Raw genomic sequence first — 15,548 nt, 5'->3', positions numbered from 1 at the left:
TCTTGCAGGGATGAGCTGGGGGGAGGTCCCCTGGGCATCGCCCGGTTGTGGGGTCGGGTGGGATCCTGACGCACACCCCTCTGTTCCACGGTCTGGGGCAGTCCGGCTTGCCCTGCTGCCTGACCTGCCTCAGGACCAAATAACTTGGTGATTCTGTGCATTTCCATTGAGGAGACAAGGAGGCATGAGGAGACATTCAGGAGACATCCTACAAACCCCACTAGTGTCTGTACTAATGTCTGTGTTGCATGCACTGTTGCGGGTTGTGGCTGGGGAGTTAAGAAGGTGAAGTCATTGCTTTGTGACAAACAGCCGTCCCCAGCTGTGCCGGGTGCCGAGCTGGCCCTCCTGCATCGCGATGACCGCTCCGTCCCACCACGGGAGTGATGCCAGAGGCGCCGTGTGGAGCTGGGCCCACGGGAGATTTCCCTGCCCTTCCTCTCGCTGATCTGAGTCACGCCAATCGGGGAGCTGCAATCTGTCTGCTGGCACTGCGCTATCTTTCTGTTTTGATTTGATTGTAAATTGGAAGGGAGAGGATCTGTCTGTGCTCTGCGCTTTGCAGGGTGCCTGGTGCCCTGATCCGTGGTTCCGTATCTGCGTGTGGAACCGCGGTGTGGAACGATGCGCCTGTGGGTCCGTCCAGTGCTCCAGAGCTGCTGCCGGGCGCGGGTGTGAGGGTAACAGACCTTCTAGGGCGACCTAGGCTACAAAGTGCTGGTGGATTTCATTTAAGGTCAAGATATCATCCCAGATGGAAGAATTTAGAAATTTCCCCTTGGTAGCGGGAATTGAAGCGCTGTGGGGAAAATGCAGATGTTGTATTGTTGCCTCTTGCTGTTTTATAAATGTGTGTGGAAAACATAAATGGAAGAAGCCTGGAAAGAGACGAACCTGAAATCCCACCGTCTGTGAGCTCTTGGAAGAAGAAAACTCTCATCTGAACGGTCGTGCCTCTCCTTTGCTTGGAGGGTTGGCATTTGGGGAGCTGCAGCCTGGCCAGGGCTCAGTGAGACCCTGGGGGGTTGGTGGGGCAAAGCAGAACCCTTTGGGTTGAAGCTCCTCACTCAGGTGCAAGCCCTTTTCATTGAGCAGAAAGAAGAAAGGATTGAGATTCCTCTCCTTTGTCCCCTGTAGGCTTTTAGGTTTTTGCTGTTTTGCCATGGAAAATGTCAGCTCTTCCTCTGTGCTGTTGTTGGGCCACAGAAATAGGAAAAGGCACCTTAGATAAGTAAAAGTGCAGTGTGATCCCTCTGGGTGTGGATCCCTCAGGGTGTAGAACCAGGAGCCTTCTCTCAAGTCAAGGTTTAGCTGTTAAACAGCTGAACCATGTGATTTTTGGGTTTTGCTTTTGGTTTTACAGGGCGTGTTCACAAGTTGCTTGTACTCTGAGGAGTCTGGTGCAGCAGGGCCCAAGGCTTACATTGCAGTTCTCATTGTGCCAAGTTCTTAAAACCAAAAAATTTTTTTAAATCTCCATTTTAAAAAAATAACTATCACCATTGGTGACTGGGGCGTTCAATTACACCTGCTTTATTCAAGAAAACACAACTCTGGGGGTTGTCTGAAGCAGAAAACACAAGCATATGTCACCAAAGAGCATTTCTTGCTGAGATTAATTGAAAAATGGTGCTTCTCAGTGTCTTTTTTTAACCGACTGATGTCAGAGTCGTCTTTTATATCCAAATTCCAGTCTGTTCGTACTGCTGCTGGTGTGAAAGCAAGGAGAACAGGGGCAGCACATCTAAAAGCAGAGCAGGCTGCTCCACTCTGCACCAGGAGCTCCAGCTAGGAGAGCGATGGGCAGCCCCATGGGGAGTTGCTCGTCTCGCTGCTGACAACCCCCTTGGGTTGCGCAGAAAGCCACTTTTCCTGAGAGAAGTTGCTGAAAAATGTAATGATGCAAAGTGAAACTGATGCTAATTTGGAGGTGAAGCATGAAGAGACTGGAAGAGCAGAAACTGTGATCAGATATTTCTTTTTTTAAAGGATCGTAGGCACACTGGTTGGTGCTGTAGCCAGTGCCACTTCTCACACGTTTTTTTCAGTCCCTCTGTCTACTAGGAAGAGCCTAATTAATATGTGAATGCTGTGTTGGCCCAATTATAGGGATCCAGATTTGGTCTCTGTGTTTCTCTGGTGCCTTTTCTTGTCTCACTTGCAATAAAGGGCCAAATAACGTACCTGCTTCTGCAGATGTGGTTTGTGGCCAGCTGCCTGCGGTGTTGCTGCCCCTGATTCCTCCCAGCCCTGTGGTCCTGCTGGGTGCACAGTTTGTGAGACTCTGCTGTGGATGAGCTGAAGAGGCTGGTGTGGGTTTGAAGTGCTGGTTTTGGTTCCCTGGGCATCTTCGTGCTGGTGTGGCCGCAGGAACGAGTCACATCACTGGCACCAAATGTGGGAAAAGTCCTCCTGAAATTCTTAGCTTGTGTTTTAAACAAAAGCAACCAGTCCTCCACATTGCTGCATTACTGCTGCCCTCATTTGTTGCAGCATTTATATTTGGGATTGATAATTTATGCTGAGCATTGCAGCCTGGCTGCTTCTGCTGGAAAGAACTCAATTTTGAGGGTGACCTTGTTGTCTTTACTAGCAGGTGAACCGTGTTCATCTGTCCTTGAGCTAGAAGGGTTGGTCATTTTGAGTGGGACTGCCAGTGGGCTGCAGGTCGATGCAGGAGGAGGTGCCGGTGGGTGGTTGGGCTCCTCTCCAGGGCAGGTCAGTGCACCAAACACCACAAATGAGTGGGAAAATCAGTTGTGTTCACAAGCTTCTAAGTTGTGTGTCGAGCTTCTAAGCTCAGTGGATTGGAGGGAAGGAAAGAGAACGCTCTGGGGTTTTGTTTTTTTCATTCTTTCTTTCCTTAATTGTATTACTTTCCAGCAGTTGTTGCCGTTGTTTGTCCTAACACAGCAACAATAGCAAAATCCCTTTGGAGGCTGAATGACAGCTGAAGGCTCTGCAGGCACAGCAAATGGGTTTCTGCTTTGATATCAGCAGCGTCTTGGACTTGAACCAGATTATTATCAGTGCTTACAGAAATAAAAGGAAACTGTGCATTTCAAGGTCACTGACAAAAATATTCCACTGGAGTCTGGCTCGTTGGTTTAGCAGCTTTAAGAGATGGCGAGCAGTTTTAAGTAAGTGTATTCCTGTCCTGTTAACAAACAGCAACCAAATGCCAGAAAAAGAAAGCCCTGTGCAAATGCTTTTGGGTTTCCTCGGGCCGAAGCATGACTGAGTTCTCAATGCAGCCTTGCTGAGCGGGAAGCCTATTTTAACATCCTGAGCAGTGATGCTGCCTGTTGCCTGGAAACCTCTTCCCAGCCTCGGGCACTCTCTGCCTAATCATAGCCATCGGCTGCCTTTATTTATTTGCCTTCCAAAATGTCATCCCAGGCTTTTGGGTTTGTGGTTTTGTTTGCTTGTTTTTGTTTATTATTTAAAATGAAAAAACACAAAGTCTAACCGTCAAGCCGGGTGACTTCCCGTGGGAACGGCTCGCTGGGCTGTCACCGCGTTGCAGGGGTGGGCGCTGGCGTTTTAAGCTCTGTAAGGTGGTGGCTAAGAGGGACAGGGGGGAGAGGAAAAGTAGGGGCTTAAGGGATGGAGCTGTGGGGTCTATGAAGCCCCCTGAGCTCTGCTGGTGCATGCAGTGGCCTCCTCCACCGTGTGCTGGTCTCTCCTTAGGAGGAAAACCAAGTCTAAATAACTGAGCCCATTCCCAGCACACATTCATCCAAGTTCTCCGTCTCAGTGCTGGATCCGTGGTTCGGCATTGGGCTTTCTGGGCCAGCACAGGATTTTCTTGCATTTCTCCCTATGTGCTGCAGTTGTGGTCTGTCCCTGCGGGGGTGCCAGTCTGAGCTTTTGCATCTCTGTGTGGTGACAGGTGAATGAAAGAAAGAATAAATTCGTGGTTGCTGTGTCTTAGGGGCCCTTTTAAACTCACCTCAACTTTTGGCCACTTTAAAACCTTAATTGATGCTGTCTCTCCCACAGGAAAACTTTAAACGATTGCCGTTTCCGCTTAGTTAGTGAGCACGATCAATGCTGATAGGATGAAACAGAATTGATCGCAGGAGCCCAATTGCAAGTCTGTTGTGTTTGTATCCAGGGAGCCCCTTGGGAGAGCGCTGGGCTAAAATCATCTGCCAGTTGGTAATAAAGGCTAGCCAGGACAGCCAGGTCTGTATGTGAGACAGAGGAGCTGCTTTGGCAGTTCACAAGTTGTTCTTGTGATTTAAATGGTTTATTTGACAAAGCACAGTATGTTTGTTCTACCCAAGGCAGAACCAAAGGGGGCTTTGACTCTAGATGTGGTTGAACAAAGGTTTGTGTTTTGTTTTGCCATCTTATTGCAGGAACAGAGCAATTTACAAGGCTTAGCATGTCATTTCTTCTATTTTCCTCTTGAGTTAACTTAAAGCTTGACAGCCAGCTTGGGCTCATCGCAGTGTATGTTCTTGTCTCGCAGTCTTAGTGCTGGGATGTTGAATCTGAATTGTCAGGGACAGGCAGAACTGGAGCCAGACACTTTTTCCATCTCCATCTTTCAGTGCGTGCTGGTGGTTAAGAGAAACAGACTCATTTACCAAAGAAGCTGTGACAGTGCATGAATCACACTCTGCGATTGCGTATCCTCGCTTCTCCATGGGAGGATAAGAGGGCTTGAGAAGCCATGGTCCACTCCCAGTGTTCAGACAGCCTGGTTTTGTGTAGAGAGGTAGTAACATCTTTTGCAATACTTGTGCAAATCCCAACTCTGCCATTCTTAGCCACCAGAAACAGAAATGACCCTTTTGTGGAAGCTGCTGTTCTGGAATTACAGCAGAGCTGGGCTGCCTTTCTGCATAACACAGGGTGTAGACCTGTTGTCTCCTCGGATTGTCCTAGTTTCTAAGCAAAGCTTCCTACAGGTGATCAGCAGAGTCTTCCTCTGGGGGAGGGAGGAGGCAGAAGGGGGAACAAAGTGTGTGTAGGGGAGGCAGGAACAGGAACAGCAGAGAAACGGTGGAAAACTGCACGATCACAGATGGTAAAACAAGAGGGTTCCTCGCCCTGTCTATGCAACCAGCATCCCGGGACGTGTGAGCGAGCAGAACCACGCTGCTTATGGCAGCAGCAAAGGGAAAGATACCAAGTACTGGGGAGCGGGAGGGAATGCAGTCTGTCGAGCTGAATGCAGTGCTGGAGGGTTTAGGAAAATGAAATGAAGGACGAGGAGAAATGAGCGCTAAAACACACTGTGGTGGATTTTCCTTTGCTAATCTCTCCCAGCTGCATGTAGTTGGAGCTCACGCTAGTGATTTCTTTGTACCCTGGTAGCTTAGTTGTTACAGATCCCCATTAAGATCAGTATTTTCCTCTCTCTTTTCTGTCGTTGGTGGCTGTCAGTGGGTTTGAGCTGTGGTGTGCCAAAACGCAAGCTCTCGTGGGCAGCAATGAGGTTTGCATTGATGGCTCCGCAGTGCCTCGAAGGGTGGTTGTGTCTTGGGTTTGGTTCCTCTTATTTCTCTGACTTACTTTCTCAGTGCAGCCCTGCTAATCTGGTTTCCTTTCCTTACCAGAATGAAGAGAAAAGGAACCTTTCCCTGGGGGGCCATGTCGGCTTCGACAGTCTCCCCGATCAGCTGGTCAGCAAGTCTGTCACACAAGGCTTCAGCTTCAACATCCTCTGTGTGGGTGAGCACGGGCCTCTGCAAACAGGCGTGGGCTGAGCTCGTGATGCAGTGAGGATGGGACCGGGATTTCTTGCCTGTCCTGCTGCGCCCCGGGCCTCGGCAGTGACTTTAAACAAGAAAACGCAGAAATGTCTAACTCTCTTTATAAAACGCATGGTAATTCCAATGAACTCGAGCTCTCTAGAGCTTGATGCTTCTGAGTTGTGACTTGCACAAGTGGGACACATAGGGCTACATGGTTGAGGCTGTGGAAGAGGGTCAAGCTGCTTTAAAGCTTCCAGGCAAAAAGCTCAGTTGCACAGTGAAATCATGAACCTTGCATCCAGTCTCTTTTCTGCTGTGAAAAGAGGTTTCTGGCCTGACGGAAGTTGTCCTAGCCGGTCCAGAGCTGTCTGCCTTTTTCTCTGCACTGAAACAGGCCCTTGGGTTCCCTCCTCACAGGGCTTCCACCCTCAGAAAAGGCAGCTCCCACAGCCTTAAATAGCCAAATAAAGCAAAGAGAGAAGCCTGTTAAAGTTGGGTATCTCACAGAAAGGAGCAAGAGAAAACCTGACTGTCCTGTCCCCTCCACAGCACACCCAACACCCATTGCCTTGTGCGGATCTGCAGGGTCACCTGGAGCTGTTGCTGTGTTTGGGACAGCCAACAACTGACCCAAACAGTCCTTGTCAGTAGGAACAGCTGAGTTTTACTCTTTTTCATCCAAATACTTGAAAGACTGCTAAAACTGTGCTCTCCCCAGCTTCTCTGGTGTAGGATCCCAAGCACAGGGCACATGCATGGGAAGACAGCATATTTTGTTGTGCTTCGTGATCCTCACCAGGGAGATGAGACCAAAGTACTCCATGTTAGCTTTTCATTAAGCATGGGAGGCCCTAAAGAAGGCAGTAACCTGTGTGACAATTACATGCGTGTCCACAAGCAATTTGTGGTAACCTTTCACAGTATAATTTAGTTCTGCTCTGGAATTAATGTTCTTTGAAGACCTGTGACAAATTCATGCTGCAGTGAGCTGATGATTTCTCCTTCCTAGGTGAGACCGGCATTGGGAAATCCACACTAATGAATACACTCTTTAATACCACGTTTGAGACAGAGGAAGCCAGTCACTATGAGAGCGCAGTTCGCTTGCGGCCACGGACCTATGACCTGCAGGAGAGCAATGTCCACCTGAAGCTAACGATTGTGGATGCGGTTGGATTTGGGGATCAGATAAATAAAGATGAAAGGCAGGTCTCGTGCCATCTGCTTGGCGTTTCTCGGCTTGCCTCTGATGCTTAGACGTGAACTGCCTGCAGTCCTGTCTGCAGTGTTGCAGAGGTGTCTGTTAATGGAATAGCAGTGGCTCAGGTTCTGGGAACTGAGTGTAGAGGGAGTTGGATCAGGTGCTGAAAAGAGAGGTCATAGGAGGTCTTTCCAGCAGAGAATGGTGTCCTCCTGGAGCGTGAGCAGCTAACAAGCTGTCCTCAGTGCAGGGTTGGGAATGATCTGTTCTGACAGTGATTGGTGTCTCTGGGCCTGCCTGGTTTAATTACACAGACATCTTGCTCAAGCCACAGGTAAAGGCTTTCTGGGACTCCAAGGTCTCTCCTTGGTCCTGTTGCATTGCTACAGCCAGATGGCTCAGCCCTAAAATCCAAGCAAAGTTTGATCTGTGGAAGTGGTCATCTTTACGTGGTCGTCTTTCCATGCTCCACTGTCCTTAGGGTTTGCAATGCAGCCTCAGGAGCATCCACAGCTACCTTTGGATTGTAAGGTCTGTGTGTAAATGCCGCGCTTTTCCTGTTGTAAGCCTAACTTGTTTGAGTCTTAGAACTATTTTGTGAATGATTCCATTGTTTGTCTCCAAGAACTCCTTAAGCCTTCAAACTGTAATGTTGAGCTCCAGTATCTGGGTTGCTAATGGTATGGTTTTAGTTACAGGCCCATAATTGAGTACATTGATACGCAGTTTGAAAACTATTTGCAAGAAGAGCTGAAGATCCGACGATCTCTCTTCAACTATCACGACACGAGGATTCACGTCTGCCTGTACTTCATCACCCCAACCGGACACTCGCTCAAGTCCTTGGACCTGGTGACTATGAAGAAGCTGGATAGCAAGGTAAGGGTTGGAGACCATGATCCCCTTTTCTGGAGCTGGTGATGCTTCTGTTAATATTGATTGCCATGTGGAAGGCTCTGTTGCTTCCACTTAAGTGCTGGACTCCTTTCTGTGTGTTAGCTGAGCTGTTTTTAGGTGAAACTGTCTGCCCTGGAGGGGTGCTGAGGTCCTGTGCTTTTTTTTTTCCCTCCCTGTCTTGTTGAAAAGTGTCAGGTGAAAATCCTGTTTCCAGGCTAGCTGTGCAAAGCCTGGAGTGTCCCTCACTCTCGGATTCTCACCCTCATTAGTTCATATTTACCAAAGCCTTCAGCTGCATCTTTATTAGCTCTTTACAGGTGTGCAGGTGAGGATGTGTTCCTGCTCCTGCAGTTGAACTGTGGAAACTGCAGAGCCACCCCTGCTGTCGGCAGGAGCAGAGGGGCTGAGAGCAGCCAAATTGTGTGGTCAGTACAGAGGAAACGAGGGCCAAAGGGAAGTGTTAGCTGTATGTGCTGCACACAGGACACGTGTGGGCTCTCAGTGCCGGTAGTACCAGGCGGTCTGGGGAGGGGATCACAGTGTCTTCTGAAAATGTGAATGTGGAGAAAGACTCTCAGGGTCATAGGAATCCCAGAAGTGGGTCACGAGAGAGTCCAGCTCGGCTTGCTTCTTTGTGCAGAAGCTGCTCCTTAGGGTCAGTGGGTTACTTAACTGGCTACTGCTGATGCTCCTACAGCTTGGAGGAGGTTTCTGACATGTTTCTGATTGTTCCAGCTGCCTTCCAGAGAGCTGCAGAAGGTTTCAGAGGTCACTAGTGGCAGCAGAATCTCTTTTCTTTGCAAGAATTTCCTGTCTTGCAGAGCGGTATTTTAACAGTAAGGTGACTTCTTTCAGATGACTGATGCCGATCAGTCTACAGAGCGGGCAGGCAAGGCATTTGGGACCCTGCAGAAATAGAGATCTCCTGGGTTAGGAAACACTCTCTGGATTAGGGAACGCTCTCTTCTCTGCCTCTTTTCCATGTGCAGCTCTATTGGACTTTTCCTGGTGGGTAGAGTTCTCCCTCATGGAGTCCCTGCTGTTTTCTCTCACCACCCAGGGCTGTTGGCCTGCTTTTCCTTGGCCCTGCTCCAGAGCAGGCGCTGGCATCCCATTGCAGTGGGCTCTCTGTCACCGGGGAGGCTGTTACACTGACTTCATCAGGAATCCAGAAACTTTCCCTTAATAAACTTGGTCTCTTGGTGCCGTGCCAGCATTACATGTTCCCAGAAATATGTTTGGAGGAAAGCTTTTGCATGATTCCCCTTGGTGCTGGTGGTCGCACAAAGCTTTTTTACTTCCTTTCCTTCTGCGTTCCCTCCTCTTCACATCTCCCTGTGGCTGCCTTTAATGTGGTCTTTGGATAGTACCAAAATAAATCCTTTGTACTCGTGCAGAGATGGGAACCTTGTGTGCACACGAGCTTTTTATACTTCAAAACTTTGACTGTAATAGTCCTCTCTGAAGTTGTTTCGTGCCTTTGCTCTCAGCTCCCCTCTTACCGCAGTCTGAGAACATCTCGGCTGTCACTGTGTCATGGATTTGCACAGCACACACATGGAAATGAATGAGCAAGTACAGATGATTTATATTTTCCTGTGTGTCAGAGGCTTATGTTGCATTTCTGCATCTGTGTCATCCCAGGACATTGAGGTGCTTTTCAAGCACCCCTTGAAGATTTGTGTGTGACAGGGCTGTGCCCCTTCCCGAGAACGCAAGAACCGTTTGTGTGCGAGGCCAGCCTGCGTGCGGTGAGGTGGGGCGTCAGCACCTGAGGGATGAGCTCAGTCCAGACTTAGCTTTTGAATGCTCAAAATCAGAGGAAGGAATCTAGGAAAATAACTGTGTGGTGCTCTGGGTGTCACTTGTTAACCGTGGGATTCCAGCTTGTGGGTGCCCTGAGCAGGAGGTATGAGAGCCTTGAGCTGACCTGTTTTCTGTGGGAGGTGGTGGATCCAAGCCTCCTCAGCTCTTAGCAGCTCAGCGAGGCACCCGGCTGTGGTCACGGCCCTTTTACCTTTGTGATGAGGACACCAACCTGCTGAGGAGTGGAGGGAGCAGCAAACCTTGCTCTGTGTGCGTTGTCGTCCTCGGTAAAAGACGCCAGATCAGTGGCAGAGAATAAGAATGAATTTGTCCTCTCTGATAAATTTACAATGAGAAATTAAGATGATTTTCTTTTGGAGCCAGTAAATGCTCTTGTATTTAGTAAGTGCTAAAACAGAAAGGGGAAAAAACCAAGAAGTATGGAAGAAACACTGAGCTACAAAGAGAACTTGAGCTGGGAAAGCAAGGCCATTTAATTTAATGGGCACCCGTTGGAGACCAAATGGCTGCTATGAATTTCTGCTCTGTAGGATAAAAAGTGTCAGGTTTTGGGAAATGTAATATGGTAACTCAGAGTTTTCCCTCATTTGTCTGAATTCTTCTGGTTTCCTGCTCTGAATTTGGCTGCTGTTCAGGCAGACGAGTTTTGTTGTTGTTTTTCTAAGCAGCGGTTTACAGTATTGCACTTGGCTTTGCTGGGCATAGCAGCAGCATCTGATAGAGGTTCTTGTGATGGATCCTGCCCCGTGGCAGCTCTCCCAAGCACAGGGTTGTAGCTGAACCACATCCCTCCTGAACGATGTGTGATGTGGCCCTGGTTTGCTTTCTGTCTTGGTAGGTCCTGGGCATAAAGGGACCTCCCCGCCCTGCAGCATGTCGGTGGCTTTGTGAAGCCTGGCTTGAAGCTGCACACTGTGTCATGCTCGGGGCTGCTGATGCGAAACCAGAGCTGAGCAGTAAGAGGATGAAAACCAATCTCCTGTCTGCCCAGTGGCACCCTGCACCTTTCCCATGTGGTTTGTGTAATCCACGCAGCATCGCCCAAGTCGTGATCCTCACAGAGAGGCTCACAGTGTCCTTGGAAAGGATCCGCAGGTGCCCTGAAAGCGTCTGAGGATTCCCTGCTCTTTTTGCTTGAGCACGGGAAGGCTTCACAGCAGCTTGCTGCAGCGTTTCATCCTTGTGCTTGTCTTTTAAAGCGGCTTGTCAGCACAGCCAGAGGCAGAGAGGTGATAACTCAAGATGTGACAGTTCCACTGCCTCTGCCTCCCTCAAAGTGTGTAACAAAATCGAGAGGCAAGAGCAGAGGCTTTGATCTGCTCGTTGAGTATTTATTGCAGGGTGTCTGTCTTGGGTTTATCTGGAAGTCTTGTAACCAATGAGTCCTGGAAAACTCTTCCCTCTAGTGTTCAACCAGGCTTGTGCTGCAGCTTGTGTGCAAGACTAGCACCTCTGTGGTTTTATGGGATGTAAAGCAGCTGTCCGGGTAGGACCTGGGTCACCCACAGGCGCCCGTGCTCCTAACAGAGCTTCTTGCCTGATGGCTGCTCACCGGGTTATTTTCCCTTCTTTCCTTCCTTCTGCTGTAGGTGAACATCATCCCGATCATTGCCAAAGCCGACACCATCTCCAAGAGCGAGCTGCACAAATTCAAGATCAAGATAATGAGCGAGCTGGTCAGCAACGGCGTGCAGATCTACCAGTTCCCCACAGATGATGAGGCTGTTGCCGAGATCAACTCTGTGATGAATGTGAGTAATGCTGCCGGTCGCGTTGCTGCCAGAAGTTGTGACAAATTCGATCGCTGCATAAAAATGCATTTAAAGGGCAAGTTTTATTGGGATTGTCCAGACGCTAAACCCGTTTGCAAGCTGAGCTGTGGATCTGACAGACGCCTAAGGCTATTGCATACAGAACTAATTAAAATGGGGCTGTTATTTAATCTGTGGGCTCTCTGGAGAAACCCAGCTCAGCTCTAAAATGTATTTTATTGGATTTTTGAAAAATACTTTCATCAGAATTCATTCTGTCTGCTTTTAGGCTACTTTTCATTTGAGGAGGGAGAGGCTTCGAATAAAACTTTTACAGCTAAGGTTTACATTAGCTTTCTGACATAAAGGAGCAAAGCAGAGAAAACCCAATTTAAAATCAAGAAAAATTGCTAGACTCCATTTTGTCTTCTTTTGATGTTCAAAGATCAAATTCAGACCTGGCAGAAGCAAGTGCAGAACACTTTCAAGTTTCCTTTCTCCCAAATCGGAGTATAATGGTTGCATTAGAACCAGCTGAAATATTTCCATGTTAATCTTTAAATAAAAAGTAGCTTTTTCTTAAAAATGACTATTTTTCTCATAGCTGTTTCTGATTAAATGCTTTGTCTTTTCTTTCACAATTTTTGAGTCAAAGCTATGGGTTTTTCCATTATAGTATTTTTTTTTTCTGAATTCATGAAAAAAAGGAGGATGCACTCTTTTTAAAATAATAGCAGGCTCTGTGCACTGAGGAGAAAAATGGGAGTTGTGGTTGCTTGCTGTTCCCCCAGCCCTGATGAGGAGAATATTTTTGGCCACTTCTCTAGCTGTTCCACACTTCTGGATCCGTTAAATGAGAAGGATTTTCCCTAGAAGTGTTCAAGGCCAGGTTGGATGGGGCTTTGAGCTGCCTCATCCAGTGAAGGTGTCCCTGCCTGTGGCAGGGGGTGGAACTGGGTGGGCTTTGAGGTCCCTTCCAAACCAACCCATGCCATGGTTCTGTGATTCTCTGATTTTGTCAGCCTCATCCTACTGAAGCGCCTGCTCAGTGTCTCCTTGCCTGCGATGCTCAGGACGGTGCCCTGTTCCCTTGCTGCACTTGGTGATTTGCAGACGTGAAGAGCAGTGAGCACACGTTGTATCCTGCACACGTCCCTCGCAGTGCCCACACACAAACTGCTGTGCCAAGGCCTGTTTACGGATGTCTTTCTGCAAGGCACGGAGTGCCCTGCTCTTGGTGTGTGGAAAGGCTGTGGCTGCATGAACACCATGACAGATGGGAACAGGGAGATTGGTAACGCTCATGGTGTTCCTACAATATTTCCCCATCACTCAGCCCAGCAGCATGGCTGTACGCTGGGCTGTGGCCCCGTGCTGCTCTCATAGCATCCAGTGGAGGCTGCTTGGAGAACTGGAGAGTGTTAGCTTCAAAGGAAAGACTTTTTGAAGCAGATCCCGTGCCTGGGTGAGGGGGATCTAGCGGTCAGGCTGGTGTCTGAGAGGCTGGTCCATGCGCTGAGTCTTGGCTCTGTTTCAGGCTCATCTGCCCTTCGCGGTGGTTGGCAGCACGGAGGAGGTGAAAGTTGGGAACAAGCTGGTGAGAGCTCGGCAGTACCCGTGGGGAGTGGTGCAAGGTAGGGTGCTGCGAGCAGGGTGAAACCTCGTTTGTTTAGTATATGTGCATGAAGATGCAGAAATGCCCTCTGCAGCCTTTTGTGGGTTGGCCAATCTATCCTTTAAATTCCCATTCCTCCTGGCTGGCAGAATGGTCAGTGGGAAGCCCTGCATCCAAGGGGATGTGTGCCCAGTGTGGGAAAACAGGTCAAGGCCCTTGGGAGGAGAGTTTCTGGGGTTAATCTGTAAGGACATTTGTGCTCCACGCCATGTGTGCAGTTTGCTGACTTCTGCCTTTGCTTCTATCAGTTGAGAATGAAAGTCACTGTGACTTTGTGAAACTGCGGGAAATGCTGATCCGAGTCAACATGGAGGATCTTCGGGAGCAGACTCACACCCGCCACTATGAGCTGTACAGGAGGTGCAAACTGGAAGAGATGGGCTTCAAGGACACAGATCCAGACAGCCAACCCTTCAGGTGAGCAGTCTTCACGTCTAGAATCAATTTGGAGCAATAGTTTGGTACCGATGCACCCTGAAAATGGGAGATTTGTAGGTGGGATCCATAATGCTGGGCTGGAAAGTACTAGCACTGGCTTTGAACTTTGCAGCTGACTTCGGTTGCGTTCTCTTCCCTGCCTGTTTGTCTTTAAGCAATGCAGATGGGATATCCCTAATTCATCAGTGTCCAAAGAGTCTGGGTTTTGTTTGCTTTCTTCCTCAGCCTCCAAGAAACATATGAGACAAAAAGGAAAGAGTTCTTGGGCGAGCTCCAGAAGAAAGAGGAAGAAATGAGACAAATGTTTGTTAACAAAGTCAAAGAGACAGAGGCAGAGCTGAAGGAGAAGGAGAGAGAGGTGGGTGTGCCAAAAACCTGTGAGAGGAGCCCAGAGTACAGCCAGCATAGGGTCTGGGTCTGAGCAACATATGGGTCCTGGAAAGCGCTCACAGCTCTTGAGCAGACCTTGGCAGCTGAAGCACAAACATGTCCCCCCACCTCCCCCAGCTTGGAGCCCGGGACGTGGGGTAGTGCTTTCCAAACAGTATCACTGGTTTAGGTGCCTCAGAAACAACGATCTTTCCCATCCCATCCAGTGTGTAGGAGGCTTGGCTGCTGCTCAGTGAGTGAAGGGCAGTGCAGGGTGTTCTGGTGAGCAGTCATGTCAGGTAGATTCACCCCTGGAGGATCACTGGACAGCACAGTAAAAGGGACAGCTGTGCCAGGGTTCCACAGGGCCTGATGTGAGGCCACGGGCAGCTGCTGCGACCCGGGGGGCAATAAATGGACCATCTTCAAAACTAGTGAGGAATGCAAAAGCCCACGGTGCCCACAGCCCTGTGGCAGGGCTGCAGGCTGAGCTGAGATCCTCAGTGCCCTCACCCCAGGCTCACGCTCTCTGCCATTTGATAAGCAGTGTCAGGCAGAGCTGCATTTATTGCATCCTCTCTGCTTTTGGTGAAGGGGCTGTGATTGCACAGAGGTCAGCTCTGCCAAGGGGCTTGTGGGAAGCGTGACTGCGGGGAGCGTGGCTGGGGAATTCAGCTTGGCAGTCCTGCTGGATGTGATGCTCAGAGGCTCTGTCTCCTCCCAGCTGCATGAGAAATTTGAGCACTTAAAACGGATACACCAGGAAGAGAAGAGGAAGGTGGAGGAGAAGAGGAGGGAGCTGGAGGAAGAGATGAATGCCTTCAACAGGCGGAAAGTAGCGGTGGAAACCTTGCAGTCCCAATCCTTGCAGGCTACCTCACAGCAGCCGCTGAAGAAGGACAAAGACAGGAAAAAGTAAGTGCCTGAGCTTGAGTCTTTCTCCTCTGCTGCTGAGAAGCTGGGTGTCAGCTCAGATGCTTTAATGTCTGATCAGTTGCTCAGACAGAAAACAGAAAAGTGGATTTTAGGAATCCTAATTCCTACATTTTTGACTCATTGGTTAAAGTGGAGGAGAGGTGGGGCCCTCCTATGCCCGGGCATGGCCATGGAGGAGCCTTGGGGGCTGCAGGTGCTGGGAATTTGGAGTTTGGGGCCATTCTCTAAAGGCTGAGAGTCCACAGAACTTGCCCTTGCCCCTCACAGCTCAAGTGACCCTGCAAGCTGTTGGCTCCTGGAGACAGACAGGAAGGTGGCTAGAAATAAAGTGCATCTTCTCCCCAGCAGAGAGGAGCGGGGACGATCTTGACACAGTCATAGAGTCTTGCAGATGTGGTGCACTGTCACTCACTACTCGCTGTGATCTGCATGCTTGGGGCCCTTTTGGAGAGCGCGCTTACTTTATTTTTTAGAGGCAGAGCTGTAAAGAAGGAAACAGCAGCTTAGAATGAAGATGCACTGCAAATTCATTAGGGCTCTGTGTGAAATAGGGCTCCAAGACACAGTTCTGCTTACAGGAAACTCTTTCCCCTAAGGGCAGGATTCTTCTCTTGGCTTGCTGCAAGTTAATTGGCATTGCTGAAGCCAGCACAGTGTGGAGAGGGCATGGAAATAATGCTTCTTCAGCAGCCTGGCTGAGTACAGATGAAGCAGGAATGGGGCAAAAAGGTTTAAAAAAGAATGAT

At 49.2% G+C, this 15,548-nt stretch overlaps 1 protein-coding gene across 2 annotated transcripts in view; it reads left to right on the top strand.

Annotated features, from left to right (window-relative positions):
• The window catches only part of SEPTIN8 (septin 8), a 33,614-nt gene that overhangs the window by 10,967 nt on the left and 7,099 nt on the right, over positions 1-15,548 (top strand). For both annotated transcript variants that reach the window (XM_069869392.1, XM_069869393.1), the window contains exons 2-9: positions 5,571-5,685; positions 6,718-6,913; positions 7,602-7,788; positions 11,223-11,384; positions 12,922-13,018; positions 13,308-13,476; positions 13,723-13,855; positions 14,591-14,781. In XM_069869392.1, coding sequence (XP_069725493.1) covers positions 5,571-5,685; positions 6,718-6,913; positions 7,602-7,788; positions 11,223-11,384; positions 12,922-13,018; positions 13,308-13,476; positions 13,723-13,855; positions 14,591-14,781 — 1,250 coding nt within the window. The remainder of the gene's footprint in view (positions 1-5,570; positions 5,686-6,717; positions 6,914-7,601; positions 7,789-11,222; positions 11,385-12,921; positions 13,019-13,307; positions 13,477-13,722; positions 13,856-14,590; positions 14,782-15,548) is intronic.

The sequence above is a fragment of the Phaenicophaeus curvirostris genome, chromosome 15 (assembly GCF_032191515.1).
Source record: "Phaenicophaeus curvirostris isolate KB17595 chromosome 15, BPBGC_Pcur_1.0, whole genome shotgun sequence".
NCBI lineage: Eukaryota > Metazoa > Chordata > Aves > Cuculiformes > Cuculidae > Phaenicophaeus > Phaenicophaeus curvirostris.
This window is presented reverse-complemented; position numbering and strand designations above follow the sequence as displayed.